At 52.0% G+C, this 17,834-nt stretch overlaps 1 protein-coding gene across 1 annotated transcript in view; it reads right to left on the minus strand.

Moving 5' to 3' along the window:
• Nucleotides 1-17,813, minus strand: part of LRP8 (LDL receptor related protein 8) — a 95,821-nt gene extending 78,008 nt beyond the window's left edge. The window contains exons 1-2 of the mRNA XM_007945920.1: nt 17,696-17,813; nt 16,799-16,918 (exon numbers count right to left, since the gene is read on the minus strand). Coding sequence (XP_007944111.1) covers nt 16,799-16,918; nt 17,696-17,813 — 238 coding nt within the window. The remainder of the gene's footprint in view (nt 1-16,798; nt 16,919-17,695) is intronic.
• Between the last annotated feature and the right edge of the window lie 21 nt (nt 17,814-17,834).

The following is a 17,834-nucleotide window of genomic DNA, read 5'->3' on the forward strand; positions in this document are numbered from 1 at the left end:
CTGAACTATCCAGGGAAAAGTTCCCTGGAACTGGTGACATAAAGTGGGGTAGGGCCTTCCGGGCAGAGTAATGCACATGAGACCCATGATGCCCCGGGACATCTTGGGTATGGCTGGAGCACTGAGCCCTAGGGCTTAAGGGGCAAGGAGGATGGTGAGACACAGAGCTGGAGAGATGACAGGTGTGCACTAGGTCTTGAAGGCTCCTGATGATAGTTGAGAAGACCTGATCCTACCAGCGGGAGGGCGCCACTGTGGAACCCTGAGCAAGGGAATGACGTGGCACTGCACCTTTAAGAGCACTTGACTGCAAAGTAGGGAAGGCACTGGAGGGAGAAGAGTAGAGATAAGGTAGGGGCAGCTGCAGCACTCCAGGTCAAGGAGGACATGGGAGTGAGATGGAGAAAGGGCCTGAATTGGCAGTAGGGCAAGAGGAGGAGTCTAAGGACTTGGTTACCATGAGAAGTAAGGGTTCAGGGAAGGGTCATGGGTGCTCCTAGGTGTTTAACTGAGTCTCAGGCCATGCCTGTGCCTATGGACTGGTCCAAGGGGCAGAAGAGGCCCATCCATAGCCCCTCATGCCCTTGGCTGTGCTTAAGGTCATCACAGGTTCTGGGGATAGCTGCCCTGTGACCAGGGAACCAGGCTGTCTGTAATGAGGTCACCTCTCCACCCAGACACGGGCATACCTCTCTTCACCTCCACTTCTCAAAGTTGCTGGGAGGTGAGTTGTAGTTGTAAGAGGGACCTGGAGTGTGTACCCTGCCAGGCCCCACACTGGGGGAGTGGGAGAAGCAGTAACCTACAAAGGGATGGGCCTTTCCTGAGGTCACACAGTATATCAGCTCGTCATGGGCAGAGCCTCCCGGAGCCCTAGAGCTGGAGCAAGAACCCAGATGTGAGAATACAGAGCAGGCTTGCGGTGGGGGCAGTTTCTGTGTGCAGAGGTTCAGAAGAGCTGGGCCGAGAGAGGGGGCAGGAGAGTCACAGGATCTGGAGTTGACAAAAGGACAGACTCTCTACCATGAAGAGCTGTCCAGGGACAGAAGGGGCTGCCCAGTCCACTGGTGAGCTTCCTGTCTTGGAGGTAGGCGAGTAGAAGCTGGACACTCCCACCCCTACCCACCAGGGCTGCTGAGGGAATTCTGCACTAGGAAGCATGGGCGGGGAGGGCGCACCGGCCAAGTTAGGACACTGCCCCAGCCCTAAGAGCCTCAGCTCACTCATTCATTCACTTGACACACACTCACAGGGCCTGAACAATGGGCACTGGGGATGAGTGGAACAGAACCAGAGAAGCATCTTCTCTCAATCTTGTCTGCCCCATCTGGGCCAGGTGAGACCAGAGCAGGGTGGGGAGGGCAGGGGGCAAAAGATGGAGATGAGTCAGTCTCTTCAGCCCTGGCTGCCCTGCTCCCAGTTACTGATTTGTGTCCTCCCCTCTGAGGGACCGAGCATCTACTCCCTCACCTTTCCTGGGCACATTTGGTACACAGGACCAGGCAGGTAGGCACAATGCCACCTCCTCCTACACCCCACCCCTACCAGAGCTCCCTGAGGCTCTGAACTCATTTCCTAATGAGGCCCCTGGAAGGACTCTCCCTAATTAAACTGGGACAGTAAGTGATAGCCTGGGGCCACAGGAGAGAAGGAGGGGACAAAGGAGCCTTTCTGGGGCTCCCTGGCCCCTCCCACCCCACCCAGCAGTACAGGGACAGGCAGAAGATGGACGTTCAGAGGAGGTCAAAATAAAGCAGCTGCCCTCGAGTTGATGCTGACACATGATGACCCTGTGTGTGTAGAGAACTGCTTCACAGGGTTTTCAAGGTGGGTACTGTTCTGAAGCAGATCACCAGGCCTTTCTTCCAAGGCGCTTCTTGGTAGCTTCTGGGTACTAACCTTTATGTGAGTAGCAAGTGCTTAATTGTTTGTACTACCCAGGGACTCCCAAACAAGCGTAGCCAAACTCTCATTGAGTGCTGATCATAGGCTAGACGCTACTCAGAGCATCTGTAAATGAACTCACAGTAATCCTCCAACCACCTAGTGTGTTAGGAATTGAAAGCTCCATTTTACAGATAAGATAGGCACTCAGGGAGATGGAGTAACTTGCCCAAGCACCCCCAGGTAGAAAGCGGTGAAGGGTGGGCTTGATCCCAAACAGCCTGCCTTGGAGGCTTCCCTGCTGTTCTCTGCTTCCCAGTGGAGCCTTGTCACCTGATGAGAACAGCCATCAGCGGGCCCTTGGGGGTCTTTAGGTCTAAGGTTCCCGACTGACTACACAGCAATCAGAGTCTTGGAGACAGGCCTGGAATGGGCCTGGGGAATCTGCATTTCTAGTTGAGAGCCTGGAGGCAGCCAGCAATGTGGGTCCATTCAATAAGCAGTAAAAAGGGCTTAGGTTTCTGTTCCCAGAGGGAAGAACTCGGCACAGAATCTCCTAGTGGAAGGACTCCTAAGGCCAGGGAGATGAGGAACACCTATCTGGGGGTAGGCAGCGGCATAGAGAGCAGGGGCTCGAAACATAGGCTGGCGGACCTCTCTGCTCTGGTTTGTTCCAATTCAATAGTATAGAAAGGACTTACCAGTCTGGTGGAACCCAGCTCTCTGAGGCCGATGAGGTTTCAGGTACTTTATACAGGCCAGGAATTATTTATTACTCATGTTATACAGATGGGGGATCTGGGGTTCAAGTTCAGAAGACCTGTCCTACACCTTCCAGCTAGAAAGTGGAGAAGCTGCAATTAGAACCCAGGTCTGGCTGACACGGGGGAGGCCACGCTGGTCCCTGCATCACTTGGCAGTGGGGTGGCTGTGGGGAGGGAAGGTGGGAGGGCGAGACAAAAGTCACACATGCAGCTAATATAAAGTCTGCTCTCATAGGTATTGAAAAATAGGCTTGGTCAGAGCTCAGCTAAAAAAATAATTAAGTGGAAAAAAAACCTGGCTGGATATAGGTTCTGCTGATAAACAGTTGGTTCTGGTTTTGTGTGTATGGTTCAGGCCACATCTCCTCTGTGAGGGGTTGTGGCAGGGCCTCAGGTCTGGGGGCCCTATGGGTTTAGATTTCATAGCCCCTGGCCCCTGCTCCCAGCCTGGGCCTCCTGGGCCTTGGGAGAACTGGCTGCAGCTCCTTGGCTCACACACCTAGGGCCTGGCCACGGGGGGATTCTAGCTCCTATGAATGCCCTGGCTCACAGGGGTAAAGAATCTTCTAGAATCAGGTCTGAGTGAGGCCAGGAGGCACCTTAGACCCAATGAGCAGTGACCCCTAAGAGGGTCAGGGACCTGCCTACGGCTGCTGAACAGGGTGGGGGCAGAGGCTAAGGGCCTCTGGTGCCTGGACCTCAGCAATTTATAACAACCTCAGCCCTTTGGGTGGGGGTTGGTGGGGGCCAGACGACATGCTGAGGGCATGGCCTGGGGAGGAAAGGCTGCCATAGCAGGGGGCAGGCTGGGAACAGAGACTGCTGGCGCCCCTCCAGCTACAAATAATTCCTCACACAAACAACCCAGGGGAGACTTTCTGGCTTTGGCTCCAGCTGCCTTGGAGGGGCATGGGAGAAAGAATGTCACCTTGGCCCAACATCCTCTGTGGGTCCAGGACAGTTGCCTCCTGCCCGGAAAACCCCCTCTTTGCATATATACACTCCACACACACACACATGTGCTTGTGCACATGGCCACAAAAGGGCTCGGAGGCTCATGGGGCAGCAGGCAGTGGTTCACAGGCCTAGGAAGTGGGAAACAGAGGGAGGGGTACTGGCCTGAATGTCACTGGATTCCAGCTACCAAGAAAGTCCACCCTTGGCCTCCAGCTATTCAGTGGGGCAGCTTAACCTGGGCCTTATGGGGACTTCCTGCCTCTCATCAGCTGCCAACTCTCTGATGTTCACCTGGACCCTGGTGAACCAACGTGCCTCCTGAATAACTGACTGTGCCAGGCCTGGCCAGTTAACCAGCTCTTCTTGGCCACCCTGGGGCCCCCAGTGCAGACAGGAGAGGGATTAGATTATTCCTACAGTCCCTTCCAAGCCCGAGAAGCTGGAGTTCTCCCAGGCAGCCAAATCCTCCCAATTGGCCAGGTGACCTAGATCTCTCCTGCTGCTATGCCAATAGTTGCCCTCTTGTTGTGTCTTTGGTGGTAGAGGAGGCATTCCCTGGGCAGCATTCATGGGTGGAAGGATGGGGGACCGAACCAAAACCCACTGCCGTCAAGTCGATTCCAACTTCTAGTGACCCCCATTGGGTTTCCAAGGTGGTAAATCTTTACAGAAGCAGATTGCCCAGTCTTGCTTCCATGGAGTGGCTGGTGTGTTTGAACCACCAACCTTCTGGTTAGCAGTCAGATGCCTTAGGCACTGTGCTACCATGGGTCCTTGGATGGGGGACCAGGAATGCTCATTTTCTGGACTAGGCTCTAGGCAGTCATGCACAGCCTCTCCGTGAGGTAGGCTTATTATCCCCATTTCACAGATGAAGGTCTGATGTTCAGAACTTAATTCCCAGACTAGGGTCCTCCAGCTAGTGGGTCAAGGGGCTGGTGGACCTGATTCCATTTTCTCTACTATTCCACTGCATCCAACCTAATCGTGGGCAGAGGAAGAAGGCAGAGGGGAAAGTGGCCCAAGGAATTTTGGCCTCAAGGTTTGGAAATGGACCCTATAAAGTCCAGCTGCCCTCACATCTGCCTGCCCAGAACCCATCCCATCATGCCAGCTATGCTTTCCCCATTTTGGGCCCACTAAGCAGACAGTAAGAAACTCCAAGGCCCATAGGTTCCCTACCCACCCACCCCAGGACCAGCTTCAGGAAGAAGAATTTCTGCTCAGCATTGGTTGCAGTTGCAGGTGGAACAAAGACCAATGGGTGGAAGGGGAAATGAAATTCAGAGAGGGGAAGCCACTTGCTCTGGGTCACACAGCAAGCTAGGGATAGACACAGAAGAGTTATTATAACCTTGTGGAGGAGATGAATTCTACAAATATCTTGAGAAGAACCCAACAGCAGTTTTGTTCCCTTCTGCTCTTTGTTGGTGGAGGTAGGGAGTCCGTGAGATTGGAACACAATTGCACAATTGTCCTTTCTCTTGGCCTTGCTTTGTGTGGCCTGGATCTGGCTACTTTGTCTGCTCCACTGGGCTGTGACGAAGTGACCCTGTGCTCAAGAAAGGGCGAGGTCCTGTGAGCTGCCCACCTTGCTGGGACAGGGGTGCTTCGAGGGGCATATATATGGAAGTGTTGTGAGGTGGGGAAACATCTCCCTGTGGAGAGCAACACAGCACTGATGAAAATGCACACATTCAGCAATCCCTTTCCTAGGAATTTATTTTAAGGAAATAATCAGGCAAATGCACAAAGATGTCGTACAGGGATGTTCATCCCAGCACTGTGTAGAATGGGGGTTGGGGAATGCAAACAACCTAAACACATTTATCAGTAGGAGAATGTGTCATTAAATTATGGACGAGTCATACAATGGAATACTATCAAGGCCTTTAAAACAATGATATGAATGTACTGTTATTGACATAGAAAGCCCATAGGATGTGAGGAGAAAACCACTAACATAACACAACCTAATTTTTGTTTTTATATATATATATATAAAAAATGTGCTCATGTACACCAGGTCACATACAGAGAAAAATGCTCACACAGAGGTGTAACCAAGGGTGACCATTACCTTCCTTTTTTCACTTTTCTGTATTGTCTCAGTTTCTTATTACTAGTGGTATAAATGTGTAACGTACTTGGCTGCTAAACAAAAGCTTAGAGGTTTGAGTGCACCCGGGGGTACCTTGGGAGAAAGACCTAGTATCTCCTTCCGAAGACTCTGCCATTGAAAACCCCACGGAGCACAGTCCTACCCTGACACACATGGAGTCTCCATGAGTTATTGCTGACTCGATGGCCACTGGTTAAGGTGTTAATTAACCCCTGTACTGCCTGCCTCCCTCTGAGGTACAGGCTGGAAAAGGCCAGACTGTGGCCATAAATGGTACATGCTGAGATGACTGTCTCCCAAGTGGCTGGGATAAAGTCCCCTGTGATGCCTGAATGAGGACCAGGGGTGGATGATGGTGGCTGTGTGGTCAGCCTGGTCCCTGGGGAAGCTTTGGGCTCTGTGTCCTTCCACGTTCCAACGAGCAGGTGTAGGGGCAGTGAGGGGTCCTGGGAACTGCATGGACCTGCGGGCCACACAGCCCTGGGTATGCTGGGTGACTCTCCCAGTCACTAGAGGGCATTCTGAAGGGCTGGGTAGTACACTGGGTTCCACATCCCTGAAATGGCCAGCTCCAGCTTTCCCAGCTTGGGGACACTGAGGCTAGACCCCTCAACGGACTTAGAGGTGAGACTGGGCACAGTGGTAAGGAGCTCACAGGCAGGGCTGACAGGACTTCCCTCAAAGGCCCTTAGCCCCTCCTAGTTAGCCTGGCTTCGGGGCTATTCCTGGGCCCTGTGGCCTTAGGGCAGCTTGTGAAAGGAGCCAGGGAGAATGAGGCTGGTAATTAAAACTGTTGCCTGGAGGCCCCAGTTTATGCCAAGTGTATCCCAGGGACCAGTGCTGCTCAGGAGGGAGCTGGTACATCCCCTGAGGGGCAGGGGCTAGCAAAGAGGGATGCCTGGAGTGCCTGGAGAAGGAGGGAGGCCAAGGCACGCCCCATATGCCACACGCTGTTGTAAGTGGGATGTGTGAATGCATCTCTTGTCCTTTTCACCTGCATCAGACTTTCAAGCTGGACAGTCCTGGTACAGTCCTGTCACTGACCAGTTGGCTCTCCCCTGTGAAATGCAGGCATAATACTTCAGGGCATTGGATGAAAGAGGTCTTGCATGAGAAAGTTCCTAGCAGAGAACATACTTAAGTCTTATTAATACAAACATTATTTTAGATGAGGTCCCAGCAACCCAGGGGCAGGCAACCAGAGGGGGTGGTATCCCTGAGGTTCCCCAGTGTGGGAGCCCAAAGCACTTTCTGTGCTGCAAGAGGCCTGTCTCTGCCCCTCAGTCAAAGAACATCTTATTCTCTGATCCTGCAGGGAAGAGAGAAGGTGGGGGAGGCAGTGAGGGTGGTAGTGGGTGGGAGGTGGGAACATACTATCCTGACTCCAGTCTTTCTCAGGGACTGAGGACATCCTAGTCCTGAGAATGGGCCCCTCCTGATGCCTGGAGCTGATTTCTGGCCACTGGGGCCTTGGTTTTACCTTCTGAAACCTAGAAGCTAGAAAAGCATCAAGTTTGCAGGGTGAGTGCTGAGTAGCCTAGGTGCAAGGATGCAGCCTAGGCCCTGTGTGATTGCAGATAAGTCACTAGTACTCTCTGGGCTTTGGGTGACACAGCTTTCAACAAGCAGCCCTGACTATGGTCCCTAAAGTACTCTCAACTCCTTATTCTGGCTCCAAGAACCTTCATGACAGGGCAATGACCAGGGCCTTCTCGTTAGTCCCTTGGCCCCCCACATCTACCTTATAACAGTTTCTCACCCTTGAAGGAGGATAACATTTCCTTCAAGTCCTGTTCATTCATTCACACACCAGCCCCCAAGTGCCTCCTCTGTGCCAGGCCCTGTGGCCTCCCTCTCAAATTGCTCACAATTACTCCTAAACATCCTTGGGCTCCTAAGATGGGTTATGACAAATGTCCACAAAACCACTGGCATGCAGATATGAGAGAGGTTAGATCTCACCAGGAAGATGGGGGAGGCTTCATGGAGGCTGTATTGAGCTGAGTTTTGAAGGATGGGTGGGAGTCAGGGAAGGACCATCCAGACAGAGGGAGCGATGTATGCAAAAATCTAGAGTCAGGGAATCGCCTGGAGGGCTCCGAGAAATGAAAACTGTATTCTGGAAGGTCTTGATGTTTTGGGCTCTTGGACATCTCTGGGGAAGGATGGGAAATGAGGAATGACACTCCAAAAAGCTACTGGGACTGACGGTCCCTGAGGCCACCTGCCTCAGTGATCTATTGTCAGGTCCTCAGTTTCCTCAGTAGGAACAGTAATCACTTCACAGGCAATGGCCAAGAGAGGTTTTCGAAAACCATGGAGGGTCATGCCAATGGGCAGCTGGGAAAGATGCTGTCATGCTGGGGCTCTGTGGGTCCCTCCTCAGTCTCACCCTCCAGCCTAGAAACCCACAGCCGAGGGAGGCAGTGTTGGGCACTGGGACCACTCACCCACTCCCTCCACACCCTGTAAGTGCTGGACCCTCTGACTCCATCCATCAGGATGAATGGAGCTCAGAGAGGGAGAGCTTGAGGAAGAGTCAGGGTTCCAGAGAGGACAAACTTGGGTCAAATCCTGGTTCTACCAGTCATGACCTTAGTCAAGTCACTTTTTGCTAAACCTCATTTTTTTTTTTTATCTTTTAAACGGGAATATTAAGCTAATGGCCTTCACAGAGTAAAGAGTAACAAAGCTAACAAAGGGAAATTGCCCAGCATGGTGCCTGGCATGGTGTAAGCAGCCAATATCTGTTATTAGTCATTCCCTCAAGAGAATTACTTATTGTGGAATGCCTAATGCCCAGCTTCATGGTTTCAAATCAGGAAGGGAGTGCATCAGGGTTGTATCCTTTCACCATATTTATTCAATCTGAATGCTGAGCAAATAATCCGAGAAGCTGGACTATATGAAGAAGAACACATCAGGATTGGAGGAAACCTCAGTAACAACCTAAGACACACTGACGACACAACTTTGCTGAAAGTGAGGATGACTTGAAGCACTTACTGATGAAGACTATAGTGTGCAGTATGGATTACATCTCAATATAAAGAAAACAAAAATCCTCACAACTGGACCTATAAGCAGCATCATGATAAATAGAGAAAAGATTGAAGTTGTCAGAGACTTCATATTACTTGGTTCTACAATCAACACCAATGGAAGCAATGGAAACATCAAAGGACGTATAGTACTGGGCAAATCAGCTATGAAGGACCTCTTTCAAGTGCTGAAGAGCAAAGATGTCTCCTTGAAGACTAGGATGCACCTGGTACAAGCCATGGTATTTTCAATCACCTCACATGCACGTGAGAGCTGGACAATGAATAAGGAAGATCAAAGAAGAGTCGATGCTTTTGAGCTGTGGTGTTGGTAAAGAATGCTGAAAGTACCATGGACTGCTAAAAGAACTAACAGGTCTGTTCTAGAAGTGCAGCCGGAATGCTTGTTGGAAGTAAGAATGGCCAGACTTCGTCTCACCTCTTTGGTCATGTTGTCAGAAGGAACCATTCCGTGGAGAAGAATATCATGCTTGGTAAAGTGGGTGGTCAATAAAAAAGGGGAAGGCCCTCAACAGGATGGATTGACACAGTGGCTACAACAATGGGTTCAGGGATTGTGGAGCTGGCACAGGACTGCTCAGTGTTTTGTTCAGCTGTACACAGGGTTGCTATGAGTCAGAGATGACTCGATGGCACCTAACAACAACAACTAATGCCCAGCAAAAAGCTGGCAGAGGGGAGGATCTGAAGCTGAGGGAAGAGGAAGGGCATGTTGTGGGAGTTCAGATGCTGGAGGACTGGAGCACAAGGGGTCAGGGAAAGTGGCATCTTGGTTAGGCCTTCAGTGATCTGGTTATGTAGGGGTCCATGGGACAGGTGTGACCAGGGCTACTTAGAACTAAGTTCTCAGGGTTCAACAGCCCCCAGGAAACAGCCCCACAGGCCTCCCTCAGGCCCCAGGACTGACTTCCAAGGAGAGAGTCTACTTGGAGAGAGTCTACTTAGTTACATCCCTCAACGGGTGGTTGTCCACACACACAGCTGCTCTATCAGCCCTCTTAGTTTTCTCTCTTCACCCTGGCTTCATCTGTTCCTGACTGACATTTCCCCAAGGAGGAAAAGCTGTCAAGTCAGCCTCCTTGGAGACAATTGAGAAGGAAGGAGGCAATCAGCCCTCAGGCTGTCAGGCACTCTGGGTCCCAGCAGGCTTGAGAAAGCCAAAGACTCTGGAAGGGAACTCTGTGGGAGAGTACATTCCTTCCTTAAGCTAACACCCTGAGGCCTGCTGGAGACAGTCCCAGGGGTACAGATCTGGGCCTAGAGGAAAGGGAAGCTCGGGGCCTAAGGGCAGGGCCAAGGGGCTATAGGGCTTCCTCCCCTCCCCAGACACAGTCAGGAAGAAAGGTGCTGACAGGTCAGACAGAACAGAAACCAGCCTTCAGGACAAGAACCGCACAGCTTGGAGGAAGCTATCCCATCCCTCCCAGGGCCTCAGTCTGTTCGTTCACTGAAACCAACCAGGTCTGTTTGACTCATTTCTTCCCCCAGCCCCTTCCTGGGCCTTCTCTGCCACCCTCAGGTCTCCGGGCTGGATGTGATCGGGACTACCACCACTGAGGCCCAACAAATTGTTCACTGAGACCAGCACCAGCTCTGGGAGTCTTCAGACAATGTTTGGTCAAGGAGATAGGAGCAAAGGAAGGAGGGGGTTCCAGGTGGCCTGTAGTAACCCTCGAGGATAGGTGCTTGGAGACTTCAGTGGACAATCATACTCATAGCCATTCATGAAACACCTACTGTTTACCAGACACTTGATCTTGTTTAAACACCACCATAGCCAGGAAATGACAGCTGGGCTATAAAAACAGCTGTGTCAAACTTAGGGCCTCGATGAGTTGTGATTTACACATGGGTCCCTAAATTTCCTACCTGGACCCCTGTATCTCAGTCTGGGGGACAGGAGTAGCAGGGAAGCCTTCCTGAAGGAAGTGATACCTGCACTGAATCTTAAAAGGTGACAAAAAAAGTAGCCAGGTCAGTGAGCAGACTGTATCCCATGCAGATAGAACACATATGCAAAGGCCTGGAGGTGAGAAGCAGTAGCAAGGTTAGAAGTGTGACAGAAGCTGCAAGCTGTTTGGTGTCTCAGGCTCACAGGAAGAGGCAGGAAGAGTCTAGGGGCAACTGTGGGCAACTCTGCTGGCGTAGTACCTATGGGATTTGACTGCTAACCAGAAGGCTAGTAGTTGTTCAAACCCACCAGCCACTCCTCGGAAGATGAAGGTTGGGCAATCTACTTCCATAGGGATACTGCCTTGGAAACCCAAGGAAGGGTCACTATGAGTCAGGACCAACTCGACAGCAGTGAGTTTGGTGGTTTTTTTTTTTTTTTTTTTTGGTGTGCAACAGGAGCCAGTCACAGACACCCAAAGGGAGAAGAGTCTAAACTCAGACTTTATCTTATAGGTATTTGGGAGCCCCAGAAGAATTCTGAATGGGGGAGCTGTGTGGTCAGATGAAGAAACTGAGGTTCAGAGAGAAGCATGTTCTGTCCCATGACTCTGTCCAGAGGCAGATGACACTGGGCCCAGTGTCGAGGGTGGGAGGACCTGGCTGAGTCCAGGCGGCACACTGACGGCCAAACTCAGAGGCCGCAGCCCCAGCCAGGAGCTGTGGCCGAGCTTTAATTATTTACAAGGTTGCTTCCCAGCAGGCCTTCTTGAGCTTGCAGCCTGGCCTTGCCCAGCTAATGAACTCTCAGCCATGGCAGACCTCCCTGAGGCTGCTCTTTATTAACCCTGAGTGGAGGGGCGAAGGGGGCTGTGAGAACAAGGGCAGTCGAAGAAGCCTGAACAGGGAAAGAGATTATCAGAACATTGTACAGTATCCCGTGTCCACCCAGTAATCTACAGGCAGAAGCACAAAAAATTCTTCCTAGAGCTGGGGGACAGGGTGGTGCTGGAGGGTGAAGCCTTGAGATGTCAGTTCAAGACGGGGAAATGGAGGCTGAGAGAACTTGCCCAAGGTCACCACCCAGTACTTGAGACAGCACAAATTCCAAGGTTTGGTTGTAGGCATTCTCACCTCAGCAATTTCACTTGAAAATCATATGCCCCTGGGCTGTTTACTTAAGCCCTCTGAGCCTCAGTTCCTGACTTTGTAAAATGGGGATAATACAGGTCCTGCAAGGGGTTACTCTAGCTTATGGAATGAAGGATTGTGACATGATACACATAAAATCTCAGCATAGTGCCTGGTCCATAATAGCAAGTGCTTACTTAGTAAGTGTTAGGGGAGCTCTGGTAGCATAATGGCTAAGGCACTTGACTGCTAACCAGAAGGCTGGCAGTTCAAACCCACCAGCCACTCCTCGGAAGATGGGGCAATCTACTTCCGTAGTGATACTGCCTCGGAAACCCAAGGAGGGGCTGCTATGAGTCGGGTCCGACTCGACGGCACATAACAACAACAACAACAGTAAGTGTTAACTGTTACTGCTGTTACTCTGGGAGTAAAGGCCTGGCCAGAGACTAGAACCTAGAGCCCAGGACCCTCGCCTCTGCCCCTAGACACTAGGGAGCAACAGGAAACTGAGGCCAAAAGGCCAGCTGGCCTACGTGATGCAGGTCCATAGCCAGGAATCCCACCCCACTTCCCTTGGCCAGGCCACCCCCCAGCTTCCTTGGGTCTGGTCTTCTGGCCTCCAGCTCCTTCCTCTACTTTGAAGGCCCTTTGAGCTGGGAACTGAAGCCCCATGAGCCTTTCCCTTTCCCATCCTGCCAGCATTACCCATGTCTCCAAAGAGCTAAGTACCCTCTTCCCTATGGAGGAGAATCAGGAGTTAGAAGGCTTCATTTGATCCTGGAGTTACTGGGTGGTGCAAAGAGTTAACACATTTGGCTGCTAACCGAAAAGATTGGAGGTTCCAGAGGCACATCAGAAGAATGGCCTGAAGTTCTCCTTCTGAAAAATCAGCTGTTAAAAACTCTATAGAGTACAATCCTACTCTGACACACACAGGGGTGCCATGAGTTGGAATCAACTCAACAACAAATGGTTAAGTTAGGTAATTTGAGTTCCAGCTCCAATCCTGTGTGACCTTAGGGGAGTCACTTCACCTCTCTGAGCTTCAATTTTCTCCTCTATAAAATGAGGATGGTTTAGTTCCTAGTTGCTTGCACCTAGTTTGTGTAAACGGTTTGCACTCAACTATAACCTAAAGGTTGGTGGCTCCAACTCATTCAGTGATACTTTGCTCCTATAAGGAGAAGTTCTACCCTGTAACACATGGAGTTGCCCTGAGCTGGAATTAAATGGATGGCAACTATGTAACAACAAGAAACCACCTATTTTTAAATGGTAAATCCTAACTGGTATAACATAGTTCACAAAGAAAGTGCTTCATCCTACTTTGGTGAGTGGCAACGGGGGTCTTAAAAGCTTGTGAGGATCCTTCTAAGGTGTAACTATTGGTCTCTCCCTATCTGGAGCAAAGAAGAGTAAAGAAAATCAAAGACACATGCAAACAATCTAAAGGACTAAGGGGCCACCATGAACCTCAGCCTTCACGACTCTGAGACCAGAGAACTAGATAGTGCCTGGCTATCACAACAAACCACTCTGAAATGGATCACAATAGAAAGTCCTGTATCAAGTGCAAGAAAAATGTGGAACAAAACTCAAAATCATAAAAATGACCAGGCTTACTGGTCTGACAGAGACTGGTAGAACCCCTGAGATTAGAGGCCTTAGATATCCTTCAAGTCTGGAATTGAACTCTTCCCCATGGCTTAACTTTTAGTCAAACAACAGACAGGCCTATAAGGTGAACATTAACACCAGGGAGCCACACACCCTTTAGAACAATCCATCCTATGAAATCAAAAGGGCAGTATTTGCCCACGGATAGAGCTCAGAAGCCAAGAAGGAATAGGATGGATGGAAACGCCAAACACAGGGAGGAAATGGGAGGAGTGCTATTACGTTGTGGGGATTGTAATCAATGTTACGAAACAAACTGTGTATGAATTGTTGAATAGAAAACCAATTTGCTCTGTAAACTTTCACCCAGATCACAACAAAAAGTTAAAAAATAATAAAATGGTAAGCTCTGAGAGAATGGTATTAGTTATCATCTCTCAAGGCCTCACTCAGCTGCCTCCTCTTCCTGGAAGCCTTCCTTGTCCTCAACACGAAGGCCCCCTCCCTCCAGCCTCCGTCAGCCTCTTGGTATTCACTGGCTACATTCTGGCCCCTTTAGGAGCTTGAACTCCTTTTGCCTCACACAGAGTTCATTTATAAATTATAATCCTATTTTGCAGACCCAGAGAGGAACAAGGCTGGGGTGGCACAGACCCTCTCCACTAAGGGGTTGGAGATGAGAGGGTGTGAAATGTCAAAAGAAGGAGGAGGCGGTAAGGCAGGAAGGCTGCCCAGAGAGATGCCAACAGCTTTAAGAGGAGGGCAGTTAAAGAAACTCAGTTGGAGCAGGAGGCCCAGAATGGAGGGAAAACCCTCGGATGGGGAAGGGGAGAAAGAAGAGAACACCAGCCACTCCTCGGAAGGAAGATTGGGTGATCTACTTCCATAGAGATATCACCTCGGAAACCCAAGGAGGGGTCGCTATGAGTTGGATCCGACTCGACAGCAGTGAGTTTGGTTGTTTTGATTTTGGCCCCAACCCAGCCACCCAAAGCCCCAGCCCCTTTCTTCAAGATTTCATTTTGTGGCTATTAGGAGTCTCATTCTGAGACCCTGGAGGTGTGAACTCCCTCTTCTTCACCAGCCCTGTGTGAAGACTTTCTATGTGTGTAACTTAAGGTGGTGGGACAGCTACTCCCATTTGGCAGACCAAGAAACTGAAGCTCAGTCGTATACAAATTATAGTTGGTACTGTCAGCAAAGGAGTCCCTGGTGGGTGCACGTGGTTAGCAGTGGAGTACCTGTTGAAAGACTGGTGTTTCAAACCTGCACAGACACTCTTCGGGAGACAAGCCTGGTGATGTGCTTCTGAAAGGTCACAGCCTTGAAAATCCTTTGGTTCTATTCTGCACACATGGGGTTACTGTGAGTCAGAATTGATTTGATAGCAACTAACAACAACTATCAGCAAAGCCCTCACTCTTTCCACTCCAAGCCCTCAACTTTATTCTCCAGCTATGACTCTACTCCATCCACCTCAAAACCAAAGCAGGAGATCAGACTGGCCATTGGCACAACTGGGGCCCCACCTGGATCACCCAACCACCCACCATTTCACTTCTCCATCTTGCCCAAGGCCTCAAGAGGAAACGAAAGGCAGCTGGCCCAGCATCGAGAGTATGACTTTCCAGTTCCTGGATCCGTCCGTACCACATGCCCCAGCTGTGGCCTGTTCAAGATTCCTCCAAGCTAGAAAAAGGTACAGAGCCTGACCTAGTTAGGCTGTTCTGAGCTGTGTGACCTTGGGCAACTCAGTCTATTTTTCTGAGCCAGTGTCCTTATCTGTGAAATGGGATGACAGGAAAAGCTTCTGCTCTTCACAGCCACCTTCACAAGGCTGTTGTTAGGAAGAGCCAGGGAGATAAGATATGAAACCAGCACAGTAACACAGTTTCTTATTTCCCCTTCCTCATTCTCTATACTTTCACAGTAAAGGGGCCACAGAAGAACAATTCCTGGTGATGAGTATTTTACCCAGGCACAGACATCTGCACAGCTGTAATAGCACTGGGAAATGACCAGGGTCATGACAAAGTTAAGAACTCAAGTCAGACACCAAAGCCATTCTGCGGAATTATTTCTGATTACATTGCTGAAACTGACTCTTGGTGGTGGTGGGGAACCTCTAGTGAGGTTTCCAGAGCAGGAATTATTAGCTCAGGGGGTCAGGTGAGGAAACTAAGGTAGGAAAGATGTGCTCAAGTCACAGAGCTGTACTGAGTCAGAGAGCGTGTTGGTGGCTGAGGCTGGCTGGCAAATGCAAGAATGGAGGACTGAGCAGAGAGGGTGTCTGTCCAGGTGTCCCAGCACTACTCCTGTGTACTGTTTGTGGGCTGTGGATCTGTCCACCTGTCGTCCTCCTCCCTCACATGGTGCGTTCCCAGGCAGGTGTGCTGGGCCTGTTCTTCAGAGCGCCCCGATGTCTGGCACGCAGCAGGCTGTCAGTAATGATGAATGAATGACAGCCTGTGTCTAGGTTTTAGAATATCCCTGTTTTTCTGCTCTGGAACCACTCTCCTCCCACCGCGGCAATGCCCTACTAATTCCCTCGGCATGCTGCAAACACCCGAAACAGCGCGCATCCCGCGAGAGAACTTTAAAAGAAGTTACGCCGGATATTCAAACACCAAGTTCACCAATAGCGGTCCGCCACCTGCACACGGAAGCGGGTTATCGCAAGGCCTCGGGCTCCTTAGGCCCCTTCTAGGAAACAAACTTCTTCCTGGCTCTCTCCTTCCTTGTCCGCCCTATGATTTATGCCCAGAAAGAGCAGGCAGAAGAGCGTGGTCCGTTAACCAGGATGGCACAAAAAACGTCTTCACCATGACTGTGCATAAAGGGATCGGCCGCACCTACTACACCCAGGATGCTCGCGGAGGTGTGGCCGGGGCGGGGCGAGGGCAGGGCACCCTGCGCCTAGGGCGCCCGAATACTACATACAGGCCGCTGCACGATTGGCCGTTCAGGCCACGGGGGCCTATGGGGTGGTCCTCCCTTAGCCAATCAGGGGCACCGGGGAGTCCATTCATTCAGAAAAACCAGGAAAAGAAGCGCGGCGTTGCCCCAAGCTCCGGTGTGGAACTTTATGACACGCGCGCGTCCCGTGGGGCTGAAGTGGGTGTGTGGGAAGGCCTGAGAGCGAGAAGCTGGATGTGCTCACCCTCCGTTGCGGCCATACCGCCCGGATTCGGTCCCCAGCCCGAGTCGTATTCGCCAGCCCCCTTGCTCCTGCCTGGTCGCTAAGAGCCGCCAGGCGGCAGGGCCCGCGCAGGTGGCCCCGTGGCGACTGCAGCCACGCGCGCGCTAACCATGGCGCCCCCCACGGTTCTCTCCCTTCCGGGGCCCGAGCGCCCTGGCAGGCCACTCACGGCAGTCGTCCTCGTCGCTGTTGTCCGAGCAGTCGTCGTCCTCGTCGCATCTCCACAAAGATGGGATGCAGCGCTCGTTCCGGCACCGGAACTGATGTTCCTCGCACTCCTTGGCGGGCCCTGCGCGGAGGACCAGGGAGAGGGGGTGTGAGTCCGGTCCACCGGCTCTAGACCCGCTCTCCACCATGCAACCCTAGCCTCCAGGAAGGGTTTGGTAGGGTGGTGAAGAAAAGGGGGTGATACTGGGGCTAACGATCTTGGGGGCCTCAGGCACCCTTGATCCAGCGGGAAAGCAGGCTTAGCGGGGTCCCTCGGAATGACTGGTCGCTTGGGGCATGGTAGGGCCCGGCACACACAGTCAGTGTCTTACAACTTGGGTATAGCGTCCATTTAGATACACTCGCCCGCACACACGGCCCACAGTGGAGAAAACCCCACATGCGCCGAGACACACTCACTGGGAGCCGCGGACACATCTCCCTAGCATGCAGCCCCTTTCTGCGGTGAGCAGGGGTCTCTGGAAACGCATTGTCAGCTGGAGACTCCGCCGGGATCTGCTCACGCGGCGGAACGCGCGTGTCAAATAAAGCCCAACGGCGAGAATCACACACACCACCAGAAACCATCAATGATCCTCCTCCACAAAGTTCCGGGCCAGGCCCCAGCTACGCGGTACCCCAAGAGCCGGTGTCTGTAGGGGAGAGCCCTTAACGTCAAAGGCTGCAGGGGGTGGGGGAGTGTTGAGCGCAAATTAGGGAACCCAAGGACCCTGTCCCGCCTGGGCTCCCTGCTAGCCCTGGGCTCGCGGTTCCCGCCGCAACCCGCCTCCATCCCCCCCGCCAGGCTGCGCTTTGTTGGCGGTTTAGACGGCGCAGAGCAGAGACCCGCCGCACGCACCTTGGCCGCTACGTAGCGGATCCGCCGCCGCCGCTGCCGCCGCAAGATATCGAAGCCGCAGCAGCAGCAGCAGCAGCACCGCCAGCGGCCGGAGCGCGCCCCGCTCGGGGAGGCCCATGGCGGGCCCGGGGCTCCGGCC

This window comes from Orycteropus afer, unplaced genomic scaffold (genome assembly GCF_000298275.1).
Source record: "Orycteropus afer afer isolate SDZICR_OR568_19922 unplaced genomic scaffold, OryAfe1.0 scaffold00145, whole genome shotgun sequence".
In the NCBI taxonomy this organism is placed as follows: domain Eukaryota; kingdom Metazoa; phylum Chordata; class Mammalia; order Tubulidentata; family Orycteropodidae; genus Orycteropus; species Orycteropus afer.